Source organism: Fusarium oxysporum, chromosome I (assembly GCF_013085055.1).
Source record: "Fusarium oxysporum Fo47 chromosome I, complete sequence".
Lineage (NCBI taxonomy): Eukaryota > Fungi > Ascomycota > Sordariomycetes > Hypocreales > Nectriaceae > Fusarium > Fusarium oxysporum.
The window spans coordinates 3,427,978-3,440,032 of NC_072840.1; the positions used below are offsets into that span (position 1 = coordinate 3,427,978).

Here is a 12,055-nt window from a genome sequence, read left to right on the forward strand (position 1 = left end):
AGTAGATGATATCCCCGACGGAGAAATACAGAGAGAGCTTAGCTTCAACAGCTGTCGCAAGGTTTGGTGTTTTAGGGTGATGATCCGCCAACGTCTAGCTCTGTGTGGACTGAGCGGGAAAGGACTAGGAAAGGTTCGCATTCATGTAAATGAGTTGTTGTTTCTTTTTCCTGTCGGTGGTTCCACTTGGTCGTCAGCTCTGAGTTCACGGAAGATGATGCCCCAAGTTTCAAATCATAGCCCCTGAGCAATCTGAAACAAGTCCGCTTAGGCCCCCTGCGGAATTGACAGGCACAGGCCCAAAAATGGAAAGATCTCTTTCATGGTGCGGACGATCGATCAAAGATACTTTTTCTAGAGTGTCAATCTTTACCTTCTGGTGTTGCTCGGCTTGTGAAAGCTTGTGATGACGGGGATGATCACTCCTGGTTCTAGCAGGTGAAGAGTCACTGTTCATCCGAACTCTCTCCTTTTTACTGCAGTTTTGAGTTAAAGTAAGCTTCTTGACAACAGTTCTCGTTAGCAATTACTGGAGGATATGCCACCGCTTTTCTCTGGTACGTCTTGACGGAACCTAGCGCCAGAGCGACTAATGGCGGCTCGTTCAAGCCAGTCAAACTGCATCTCCAGTCTTTAGATGCCACAACACGGCGACGGCGCTTGGGAATACTATACTTTGGCGCCTGTATATCCAACACAATTGCTGTCCGTCCATACATCATGATATCAAAACAAGACCCACGGGCTAAACACTCCACCAAAGCACTGGCGCTACTCTCGGTCGGTTGGCTATCAAGAGCCACAATTTTACGGTAGATACCCATCGTCCTATGCCGTCGTATTGTCGTATCCCTGCCTCATTTAAACAAGAGGCGCCAACAGCCTCGAGAGCCGGGGAACAAGGTAATCGGTTGGCGCTGATTGCAAGCACCAGGCCTTAAATTAATACACCACGGCTCCAGTGGGCTTCAGGGGACTGACTAGCCAACAGCCAACGACCGTTGCACCTAATTTTGAAAAGGTTTTGATTAAAGAACCCCCAGGTTCCATGCTGTCAACAAGGAATCATTTCCCTGCTGTGCTCGAGTCTTCTCTCTCTTGTTTGTGTGTTTGTCTGTCTCTTGCTCTTTTTCTTTTTTTGTCGCTCTTCTTCACTCTAACCCACATTCATTACACTTGAATCCAGGCTTGGAGCTGGGCTCGTGCCTACAGTATACGACGGCGATTCAATTGCTTTTTCCTTTATGCTTGTCTACTCCGAAACCTTCCAGACTTGGGTCATCCATTGTTACAGTTTTGAGCAAACTCATTCCAGTCCTAGCTTCTAGAAGGCCTCCGCCACACTCAGGTCCCGCCGACGTTTGAGCTATTGCTGCCGTCAGCACTGCACAGTCACTTACATCGCCGTATCGAGGTGAAGCTGAAGGATTCACGCCCAAAAATAACAACCTGAATACAGTAGCGGCAGCACGAGGCACTTTCAGCCCAGCGATCCCTACAATCTTCCAACAGTCACTGTCACTGACTGGCAGCTGACAATAGAGATGCCTGCCATGTGGGACAGCTTCAAAACTGGCACTGGCCCCAGCATTCATCAGCAACCACCTCGAGAGCTCAAGAACCGACCCTTTCTCCGCCAGACCCAGAGTTCAAGTTCATCACAGGCACTGCCACAGAATAGGTCCACCACGAGCGTCAATAGCAGCAACGGTAGAAATTCGAACAAGTCACGCGACAGCAACTACGACAACCAAACATATCTCCAGGACGACTTCGAAAACCGTCTCAACGGTCTCGGAATTCAAAACGGCCCTTTCAGATACGAAATTCGACGTGGTAAGACAGTTCGACAACCATACAGCGCAGGCCCACCTCGTCTGTAAGTGCTGCTTTCTTTCGTTCTATACTTCTATTCCATACACTACACCAAAAACGATTCGGAACTGCTGCGCCGAAAGGATGCAACCCAACACAGCCCATCATGACAAAGGGCCCATCAAGAGCTTTGTTAGAACGCATGATGAACATGAGACGAGCTGGCGCAGCAGGGTTCCCTACATGCGCACGCCTCATTTTCAGCACGTGCAGGGTACAACAAAGCGATGAAGGCTCATCAGTCTCTTCTAGCCAGTTGGGCATCGGCAATTGCTGGAGTCGTTCGTCGTCATATAGTACGTACGCTCAAAGATCGACAAGCCTGCAGACATGTGCAAAACTTGGGGCTTTTTATTCTACAGTCACAAAAATGATTACTCTAACGACCTACTGTCTTCTTTACTAAATCTACCTAATCTTTTGGTCACTCAGGATTGAGGTCTCAAATTTTCTTGCTCCTTCCCTAAGGGCACCTTTAATACTTCTCATGCGCCTGATACGACTTGGCAATAACGACCGTATATCTGTTCCTGACTAACACATTATCTTCTCTCAGCTCCCCTGCTCTCGGCTCAGACGACATCCGAGCGAACGCTCCTCCCCGAAACCCTCGAAAAGGCGAGGACGACTCTCCTTGGAGACCTGCCTCGTCCGTTTATCCCGACGACGAATTCGACTCGAGCAAGCGCCACTCTCGTCACTTACACCATCGATTATCTCGCTCCAAGGCGCCTGCCAAAGACATGTACGGGCGTTCTATCGAAATCTCCCCTCCAAGCTCCCCCGAGTTTGATGCTGCACGTTACGAGTGAGTAACCTTGGTTCTGAATCCTTTTTGTTGCAGGTTTCTTGGGCATTCTTGTCGTGACTTATTGATTCTTTTTGGAATTTGTCGGCACTCTGCGTGCTGTCCTCAAAATGCGATCCTTCCGAATCAATGTACAATCACTAATACGATGCTTTGCTTGCAGACCGAACTCTCAAGATGTTTCACCAATCGAAGGCAGCCCAAATTTATCTCAGCTGGATCTTCTAGGGGAACGCCGCCTCACCCCCAGACAATCACAAACACAGCTTCGTAGCCAAATACCAACTATGCGTCGCGATAAGCCTACAAGCCCTGGTCAACCTTCACCACTTCGCACGACTAGGTCAACCGATCAACTTGCAGATATCACCACTCCATGGGAAACTATGGAGCCACCGGCTGGCTCATCCGACATGCCCCAGCAAACATTTGGACTCACAACAGTCGTCACTGGACCGCAGCGTACCACTTCCGGTAATCCTTCTCCTTCACTAGGACAGCGAATTCGCAAGTTTGCTAGAGCAAAGCCAGAGCCTGTTAACACCAGGCCACCATGGAATGGGGCAAGTGGCCGTGCGCCTATGGTCGATCCAGTTCGGGACGATCTAACTGTTGCACCATTGAGCTTGCAGCGCAGGGTCAGCAAGCGTGTTGGGCTTGGTCGTGGCCCGTCTCCTGAAACACCTAGCGGCAATGCTGGAACATCTCGACGACTCCTGCCTTCACGGTCCACCCAGAACCTGAATGAGGCTTATAAAACACCATCTCCCGAACTCATTTCTCACTCATATCCCAGTCCGCCTAATACTGGCTCTCCTCCCTCCCAGCCCACGATCACGCATGCTGCCGCTGCACCCATGCTCAATCCTAACATGGTCCCTGACCAACTCAAGGCAGTCAAAAGGAAACCATCGCCATCGAGTCATAACCCACATACGTCGTGGTCAAGTTCCGTTTATTCCGCAATGACCGAAGATACACTCCTTGGCAACAAACCGGTCATTAACTCTATAGAGCCAGGAAGTCAGTCGACACCAGAAGACCCTTGGGTACAGCCTACTTCTCGCTTCAGTGTCACGACATGCAACACTGCTGCTGCTGCTGAAACACCTCGTTTATCTGACAATGAAGGTCAAGCTTCTCCGCCGGACACACCGAAGCAGCAACCGTCAGTAATGGATCGTAGGAGACCAGTTCCAGGCGGAGATAACTTCAGGAGAGCCTCGAATGTACCAATCATCATATCGATGAAATCAGCTTCGCCATCTAATGATCGCCCGGCATCTATCATTTCCACAGATAAGGCACTTCCCCCGGCGCCGCCAGAGATGCAGTCGGCAAACGATCGTGTGGCATATCTCACGGCTAGACTTGACAGTCTGGCGCACCGTCGCAATAACATCAACAAGAGTATTAAGCAGATGACAGAGTTGATGCCTACCGACAGGCTTCTGTCTAACACAGACGTTATTCGCAAGCGTGAGATTGAGAAGAAGAAAGTGGAAGGGCTCAAGGAGGAGCTGGCGGAGATTCAAAGGGAGGAGCACGACTTGGGCTTGAAGCTCTACCGAGCGAATAAACGTCTTGAAAGAGAGGCGGCTTTTGAACCCTCATCTCTCTGGGTCAGACGCGTCACATCATAAAGAGTTAATGCTAGTGATAACGTTTTTGCCTGTGGGTTCGAGAGATTGTATCACTGATGTATAGGCAAGGCGTTGAGAAGATATGCATAGCGGATGGAGTTGGGCTTATTTGTTTTCGATTCTTTTTATTTCTTGGAGCCACATGTCCGTGGTTCTGGTTGTCAATCATACAGGCACAAATTCTTTGATGGTTCGAGAGACCAACTACAACGGACAAATAGACCACTGTCACTTGACAATGTATACAATTCACATCATGTTCCTTTAAAACGTGTTCTGGTAGGACATGCAAATATTTTTTTCTTCTGTAATACTAATAGCTAATAGCACAGACCAAATGACTATTATTTAGTAATTAACCATTTGCAGACTCCAAACTTCTGCTGCGACGCCATTTCAACCGTGGCCGAAGCTAACCATACTTAACTCCTGGCTTATCCTGATACTCTGCTTCTTACCATAATGACCTGCTCACCACCGACCCAGGAGGCCGTGGTCCATCACAACGCCCCTCCCAGCACCTCTGGCAGTAATCACCCGGCCCACCATCTTCAAGAGGGGTGATGCAAGCACACTCCTCGATTAGATAATGACGACAAAAGAGATAGACACCTGTACGAGGCGGCTGTGGAGGAACCTCGTCCTCTTTTGATTCCGTAGCCAAAAGCCCACGTACGCCGTCGACCAGCTGTTCCGAGAAAGATCGTTTATTAGGTGTTTCTGAAGTAGAGTTTGGCCGCGAACCTCCCTGGTTTCCATGATCGAGCTCCGGTGAAGAGTGATCCGACTCGGGAAGCCGCGGGAACGAAACCAGGTCGTTAGAGTAAGAGTCGACTGCAGGAGGACCAACATAGTTCCCTGCTTCATCGTAGTGGTCTGAGGGGTAGGTTTGTCGAAGATTGCGACCTCCATGGGAGGCAGAATATGCCCTACGATTCTGATAGCTTGTGGCATATCGACCTGGTTGGCTGAAGTTTCCAGAATAAGAACCTCTGGGTAACCCATATTCAGAGCAAGGGATGCTTCTTGGTTGGTCGTTTCCAGAGCGGTAGCCCCTTGTGCGATACCCAGTAGCCTGAGGGTGAGTGCTGCTTTGGCTTTGAGGAATAGGCCTAGGGCGCGAGGCGTTGATTCGAGGATTTGCCGTGGTATAATATGTTCCGTGGGGACTTGGTCCTTCTATGCAGTAGGACTCTTCGTCTGTGAAGTCTCCTTCATCTGCTGCAGAAAAGTCCCCTGAGCAATGCGCATAAGTGATTCCGCTTGTGGACGATGCATATCTGCGAGGCTCAACATGGCCATAATCGACCTTACGGTATCCAGATTGTACGGTTTGGGCATGCGACGCACTCACAGCGCGTCGATGAGACATATTCGCTCCTCGGACCTATCTCTCTCTGTTAGTTCTCTCGATCGGGGCTTGGAAAAACCTACCTTGGTCTTTTTATGATCGTTATGCTTTGGTTCTTGCTTCTTGTGCAATGTGCTCGGTAGTTGCAGAGCAGATACTAAAACAATTGATCACGAGAAGCTATCCTGTCGTACAGGTTACGTTACCGTCGGGAGTGTTCCAACAGAGCTTCTTAATAGTGTTTGCGTGTGGCTTAGAGTCTGACCTGAGCGGGAGGGTTTATTTATATACCAACATTCAACCGATGCTAGCGGGGTCTTTGACTGTTTGATTCGTCGGTTGATAGCATTGTTTCGCTGAACATGGAGTGTGCTGAATGGAGATGCTTGTTCTCTTGTACGCCGCGAGGAGACATCAAGCTTTGGTGGGCAGGAGCACGAACAGGCGCCCAGATCCGTTGTAAGAGGGGGAGTTAAAAGTTATATCACGGTAATAAAGAGTGACAAGGCCGGACTAAACCTGTGCGTGATTCATGTCGCTCAGTGGCTGTCAGTCAATGGAAGCAATCTCAAGGTTGTGCAACGGGTCACTCTTTATTTCGTCTAGGATTCTGTCATACAGGGCACAGTTATATCTAGTAGCCGTGATTCAACTCTAATCATAGATGTCTAATAGTTTCAACTCTTTTCCTTTGAGTCCCAACCCTGATAGTGCCTCAGTTTGATGTGATAGTGATAGTTGTGCACTCTTCTCCCATTAATCGTGGTATTATCAGTATCCAGCAAGGCAATTTCTTTGATGCTGAAGACCGCAACACGAGTCATGTGAGGAACATCAGGGTCTGGATGCTGCGACTCAACGAAGCGCATGTTGAGCGAGATTATGTGTGGATGCCCTTCCTGCGCGATATCAACACGGACGGAATCATGCCAGTCCAGCGGCGAGATAGGTCGTTCAGGGACCACATTCTCCACGCCCGAAATCATCATCATCATGCCATTATCGTCCTCGTAATCGATTTCGAAGGTAAGTTTGATGCATGTTGCGCTGCCAAAGGGAACTCGAAGATAAGATTTGAGATCAGGGTAAAGTTCCATGCCTCTGCAATGGTAGATACCTTCGGGGTGCCACTCTCCGATGGGTCCTCCAGAACCCATTCGAACTTCAACTCCGGTATAGGAGCGCTGGTGTCTCAGAGGTATACCCATGCCAATAACGGCGTGGTGATGGTTCCAGGCGTACGCATCCGTGCTGTTGTGAGGGAAGAAAAGGTTCTGGATTCCAGAAGACCACATGGGTCTTCTAACCGGGGGAAGTTCATTCCAATCAGCGGCATCGACATCGTTGTAGAAGAATACACGGTGGACCGTCTTTGAGATATCTTTGATGAGAGTTTCGGCGAGGACGCAACGTGACATTGAGTAGAAGGGTTTCTGCTCACTGTCTATTCCGAGAAGATGAGGCTCGCCCTGAGGACCTCGCCCACTGATAGACTCGAACATTACGGTGCGTGCCTTTCCGGCTACCTCTGATGGGTTTTCCGCCATTTATCGATCCCTTGGCTTCTTGTGAGGTTAGTGATGGTGGTTATCATATACTTCAGAGACTTACCACCCTACGCAGACCGCGGACTTGGAGAACCTTCCTCTTTTCTCCGTCTGTGAAGATTATGCATATGGAGGATACAGATCCCTAGTTAAATGATCCGCTCCTGATGGTTTGATAGTTATAGTCTAAAGCAAATGGCAGATGTGCGAAGCAGTGCCAACAGTGCCAAAAGTGCCCTCCCTCTCACCACCAATAAGCTCAGTCTACACAATAGCACCTCTTGCTTTGGGTCTAATATGAAAGATTCCAAACATCTAAAAAAGACTTTTTGCAGCCTGCTTACTCAAATGATCACGTTTGGGTTGACACTAATCAAACTGGATTGTTCTTTTCCTCACTCACCACCAAGCAAAGCGACATTTATCAGTAGTCATGTAAGTTTGGCGGGGCGGAGACCAAAGTCGATATAACACTCACCAGTGGGGATAAGCCAAGTTCCCCTCGCTGATCGTTGTCAGTTCTCACAAAGATATCTTGGACAAGGCCTCGGTGCCCCCGGGGGTACACCGCCGGGAAATGTGGGCTTGCTCGGTCTCCTTCTCCGCATCGATCGGAGCTACAGGGTATCATCCACGTCTAAAAACAGCAACTCGAGCGAAATGTTTCATGATTACCTCGTGCTCTGGTTGCTTTGAAGCATATTTTGGGTGACAGCAGAAACGGCCATTCTTATGTCAAATTGTAAAGGATTTTCTATAAGATGGATAAAATGATATAAAAATGAACCAAAAGAATCAAGGCTTTTACAGGCTTTTATGTTTTTGATCATACATCTCATATTGTCTTATATAGTGTTCCCAGAGTTCAGATCAGTCTTGTAAAATCTTTGTATGTGGCATGGAGAAGAAATAAACCGTCTTTTCTCCTAGGAAACCGTAATATAAATACCAAGATAATGTACTATTAATATGAAAGCAACTATAAGCATAATATGTAATTCAAATCGAGATTTGAACCTTTATTTATTTATTCAATTCCGTCCTGGAGTCATTGCTTTTTCTGCTGTTCCTGGATTACCCTTGAATTCACCTTCAAGAAACAACGTGATGGAACCAAGTGAAGCAGAAGGAAAGCAGACCGCAAGTCGTCATTCGCCAGGATTTATCGATGTTTGAACTTTTCGTCCAGGATAAATGGAGCGTTCTGTTTCCACTTGTTGCAAAGAGTCACTTGCAGGGAAGAAAAGCAAAGTGTAGACCAACACCATAGAAGCCTACAAAATAACGCAATCTCTTCCAGTTGCAAAAATCAGATGAAGCCAATATTAGAGATTTTGAAAAAGGAACTCTAGTTCTCATCTCCTATCATAAAATTACGATGGAAAATCCCGTAGTGGCTGGGCGTCCCTGGGTAACAAGTTGCTGATATAGCTCGGAGTGATGTAACTGACCACTTCACAAATGGATGGCCTCAAACAAGCCGTCATTACTTTGACGGCTGAGATAAATTTTTGAGTATCAGTTCATCCAAGATTAATTCTCTAGATGTTATGGGCTATAATTGGAGGTCTTTCGTGTTATTAATCTATTACATACCATTAACCCCCTGCACAGAAGCAACAAGCATGCATATTCTTGTTTCTAGTGCTCCCGGTCGAAACCGAAGCCAAGTCAAGAGACTCAGAAAGGGCCAAGTTTTTCAATATAAATCATCCCTCTTCGGATCAGTTTTTCCCATGGTGCTGGCGTCTCAGTGTTACCGTAGCACTGAGCACATGCCTCACGTCTTCAATTGTCCATGATGATCTCGGAGGATATCCCAAGCGAGAGCAACGCAGTGCTGATTTACGCCCCAAGCGTTACTTTCTTCATTGTGACGCCTATCTTTATACTTTTCCGCATTTGGAGCCGTGTAGCTAGGAGATCGAGTCTGGGTTGGGATGATACAACCATCATTATATCCTTTGTAAGTTATGCCTAATACTAGTACTCACAAAGGGCTGACACTAACGAAATAGTCATCTGCCTTGACTGTACAAACTGTTATGGTAGTCTCCTGCAGCTACGGATTTGGTCGCCATATTGAAACCTTGACCACAGATGACAAATTGATGGCGCTCAAGGTGAGTAGCATCTACTACATAGCTTCTACAACAAGTCACTTGATGATAACCCTAACGCCTTTAGTTGTTCTATGTCGCTCACATATTCTACAAACTCACTGTGAATCTCGCCAAAATATCCATACTCCTACTATATCTCCGCATATTTGTCCAAAAATGGTTCCGCAGGTGCTGCTATACCCTCATAGGCACCATTGCCTGTTATATGTCTATAGCCTCAGCCTTATCAATCTGGCAGCGCCATCCACTCAGAGGCGCCTGGGACAAGTCTATCCAGCCAACTTGCATTAGCCTCAACATGAACTGGCACGCGAATGCTGGGTTTTCCATCGGCACCGATGCCCTTGATATTGATGTTACAAATGCAGCCTATATGGATAAGTCAACTACCCGTCGCGCACAAACGTGCACTCATGATGGTTCTTACCATGGGTGGCGGTGTGTAAGTAAAATCCGGCCAGACAAGTACCAGGTGAACTCATTCTACTTAGTGTTATAGTGACATCCATCGTGCGCATGACAACCCTCGATCTGGCAACCAAAACTCTTGATACGACATGTACGTGCCTTGCATAAGAATACAAAGTTGATCTTACTGACAGTGTTCTAGTCGATATTAGCTCCACAATGTGGACTATAATCGAACAAAATTTAGCTATTATCTGCACATGTCTCCCTATGTGCCGCATCCCCATCGCTATTATCCTCCCATCATGTTTCTCTACTTCAAAGAAATCATCACACAGTGTTTCTCAACGCATCGATGGATCTCGAGGTCAGACTGGAGCTGGGAATCCTTACGTTAGGCCCAGAAGTGTACAAGGCCTTACACGAAGTGTCGTACTTCCAACCGATGAAGCAAGTGAGGAAGTCATATTGGGCTCTTGAGAAAGAACTGATACGCCGTCCACATTGGCAATTGCTGCTGGTGTGATAAGGAAGACTGTTGAGTATGGGGTTACATATGAGACTAACCCAGAGGCCAACCCGTAGTCTGGGGCAAGGGCTATATAGCAAACTTTCAGGTCTATGCATGTTGTTCTTCTCTTTATTCTCATTTTGCCCACCACCTAACCTCATATTATGAGGTGTAGCTTTCTCGGGGAGAGCATAAAATATTTCTTCCATGTTTCTTCTTTACAGATATGATATACACTGGGGGAACAGCGGAGAAACTAACTCATGCCCTCCATAAACTCAACGCGATCGAGAATCATCTGACGGTAACCCATGTACTCCTTCAGACCCTCCCACTCAGGGCCTGACTCCTCTCCATGCCTCCAGGGCTCCTTGAAGCCCCAGGCACACGCAATCTTGTCCATAGCAGCCCGTTCCTCTTCCCTCAGCCACCTGAGACGCAGTGGTGTGCCAGGCGCCCAAGTCACACGCTTCATCTGATCCTTGTTACTTAATTTGGCAATCATACCCATTGATCCCACAACCAAGAAATATCCAGAGATACCAGCAACACCGAGGCCTGTTGCTGTGGATATATCCATGGTGTTCTGCCAGTAGGCAGCATATGCTGAAGCAAGACCAAAGATGCCAAAGGGAAGAGAACCAAGGGCGAGAGCAGGGGTAGTGGAGTGCTTGATAAGCTTTTGACGTTTGAATGCGGGAAGACTGAAGGAGGCCTCAACAACGCCCAGTGCTGAATCTAGATTCTTGGCGTCAATAGCTGTCTGCAAAGCCATATCCGCAACGCCTTTTTCAATTGCTTTGACTGCAGCGTTGGGGTTTGAAGCCACGTATTGGACCACTCCATTCTTGACGACCGGCTTCTTCTTGGTCGCAAACATCTCGAACACGGCAGGAAGCGACTCAGGCCGGCCTAGTGAAGCCTGAATAGCAACGTAGAGTTCAAGGAGGGCGGGTGTTATCTCGACATTGGGTTGCGAAATGATTGCATAGGCCGAGTACGAGATCTTTTTGACGCTATCGGCAAGTTGGGGGTCCATAGAATTTGGTCTTTGGCCAGTTCGCTCTGCTCCCAACTCCATGAGCTTTGATGTGGACGTCCGTGACTGAGCCTCAGCCCTGTGAATTTGAGGCTGGAGGGCTTGAGCAGCCTTGAGGCACGTCTCGAGGGCCGCAGTCGTCAGTTGCTTCGCCGGAATTCCATCTGTCGCCAGGAACTTCTCCTTTGTGCTCTCGACGATATTTGCCAGTTGTGTCGGATCAGTCAATTGTCGAGGAACTTTATCGGCATCGGCCGGCTGGATATTGAGGTCTGGGTATGTTGATGCGGTCGCAGCCCATCGTGCACGCGGGCCCTTTATTGTTGTCTTTCTCCCATGGCGAATGGCAGCTAGGAGTGTTCCGCTAACGAAGGCTTGGTTTGCGACTGTCGGTGCTGGTGTAAAAGCGCATCGATGGCAGATATTGCCAATGTGTCGGGTACCGACTCGTGACATGATTGTGTGTCCAAGGTACAATGGCCGATTTTGGTTTCTAGAAGCCCCAGTCGTTTCTCTATCCCCAATTGCCCGCGTCCTTCTTGAGTAAAACTCTTCCTGCCTTGTTTGTCGTTGATGCTATTCAGAAACCGACTCTGAATTTCGCAGCCATGATACGCGAGCGGGAAGCCCCACCTGTTAGTGATTGACAATTGTGATAGGCTGCTCACTTCCAAGCAAATTCTAGTGGAAGCCAACCTTACAAGTCATATCGCCCGTTGAATAGACAAGACCAGGTGCTGTGCTTGCAAG

General features: G+C 48.1%; 5 protein-coding genes across 5 annotated transcripts; 2 read left to right on the forward strand and 3 right to left on the reverse strand.

Annotated features, from left to right (window-relative positions):
* Positions 1-1,314: 1,314 nt before the first annotated feature.
* FOBCDRAFT_4926 (uncharacterized protein) lies at positions 1,315-4,605 on the forward strand. Its single transcript, XM_031182196.3, has 3 exons — positions 1,315-1,879; positions 2,432-2,683; positions 2,847-4,605. Exons 1-3 carry the CDS (start codon positions 1,545-1,547, stop codon positions 4,324-4,326), a joined length of 2,067 nt encoding a protein of 688 aa, XP_031042964.2. The 5' UTR covers positions 1,315-1,544; the 3' UTR covers positions 4,327-4,605.
* A 175-nt stretch (positions 4,606-4,780) lies between these two features.
* Positions 4,781-5,698, reverse strand: FOBCDRAFT_267412 (uncharacterized protein; the record flags this gene model as incomplete). Its single annotated transcript, XM_031182201.2, has 1 exon — positions 4,781-5,698. The coding sequence occupies one exon, from the start codon at positions 5,696-5,698 to the stop codon at positions 4,781-4,783; it is 918 nt and encodes a 305-aa protein (XP_031042969.2).
* Positions 5,699-6,354: 656 nt separating this feature from the next.
* Positions 6,355-7,179, reverse strand: FOBCDRAFT_195107 (uncharacterized protein; the record flags this gene model as incomplete). Its single annotated transcript, XM_054702839.2, has 1 exon — positions 6,355-7,179. The coding sequence occupies one exon, from the start codon at positions 7,177-7,179 to the stop codon at positions 6,355-6,357; it is 825 nt and encodes a 274-aa protein (XP_054558814.2).
* A 1,846-nt stretch (positions 7,180-9,025) lies between these two features.
* On the forward strand, positions 9,026-10,245 carry FOBCDRAFT_314164 (uncharacterized protein; the record flags this gene model as incomplete). The annotated part of the gene is made up of 5 exons (XM_054702840.2): positions 9,026-9,190; positions 9,243-9,347; positions 9,716-9,789; positions 9,839-9,906; positions 9,958-10,245. 5 exons carry the CDS (start codon positions 9,026-9,028, stop codon positions 10,233-10,235), a joined length of 690 nt encoding a protein of 229 aa, XP_054558815.1. The 3' UTR covers positions 10,236-10,245.
* On the reverse strand, positions 10,222-11,983 carry FOBCDRAFT_246911 (uncharacterized protein). Its single transcript, XM_031182204.3, has one exon. It carries the CDS (start codon positions 11,759-11,761, stop codon positions 10,523-10,525), a length of 1,239 nt encoding a protein of 412 aa, XP_031042972.2. The 5' UTR covers positions 11,762-11,983; the 3' UTR covers positions 10,222-10,522.
* Between the last annotated feature and the right edge of the window lie 72 nt (positions 11,984-12,055).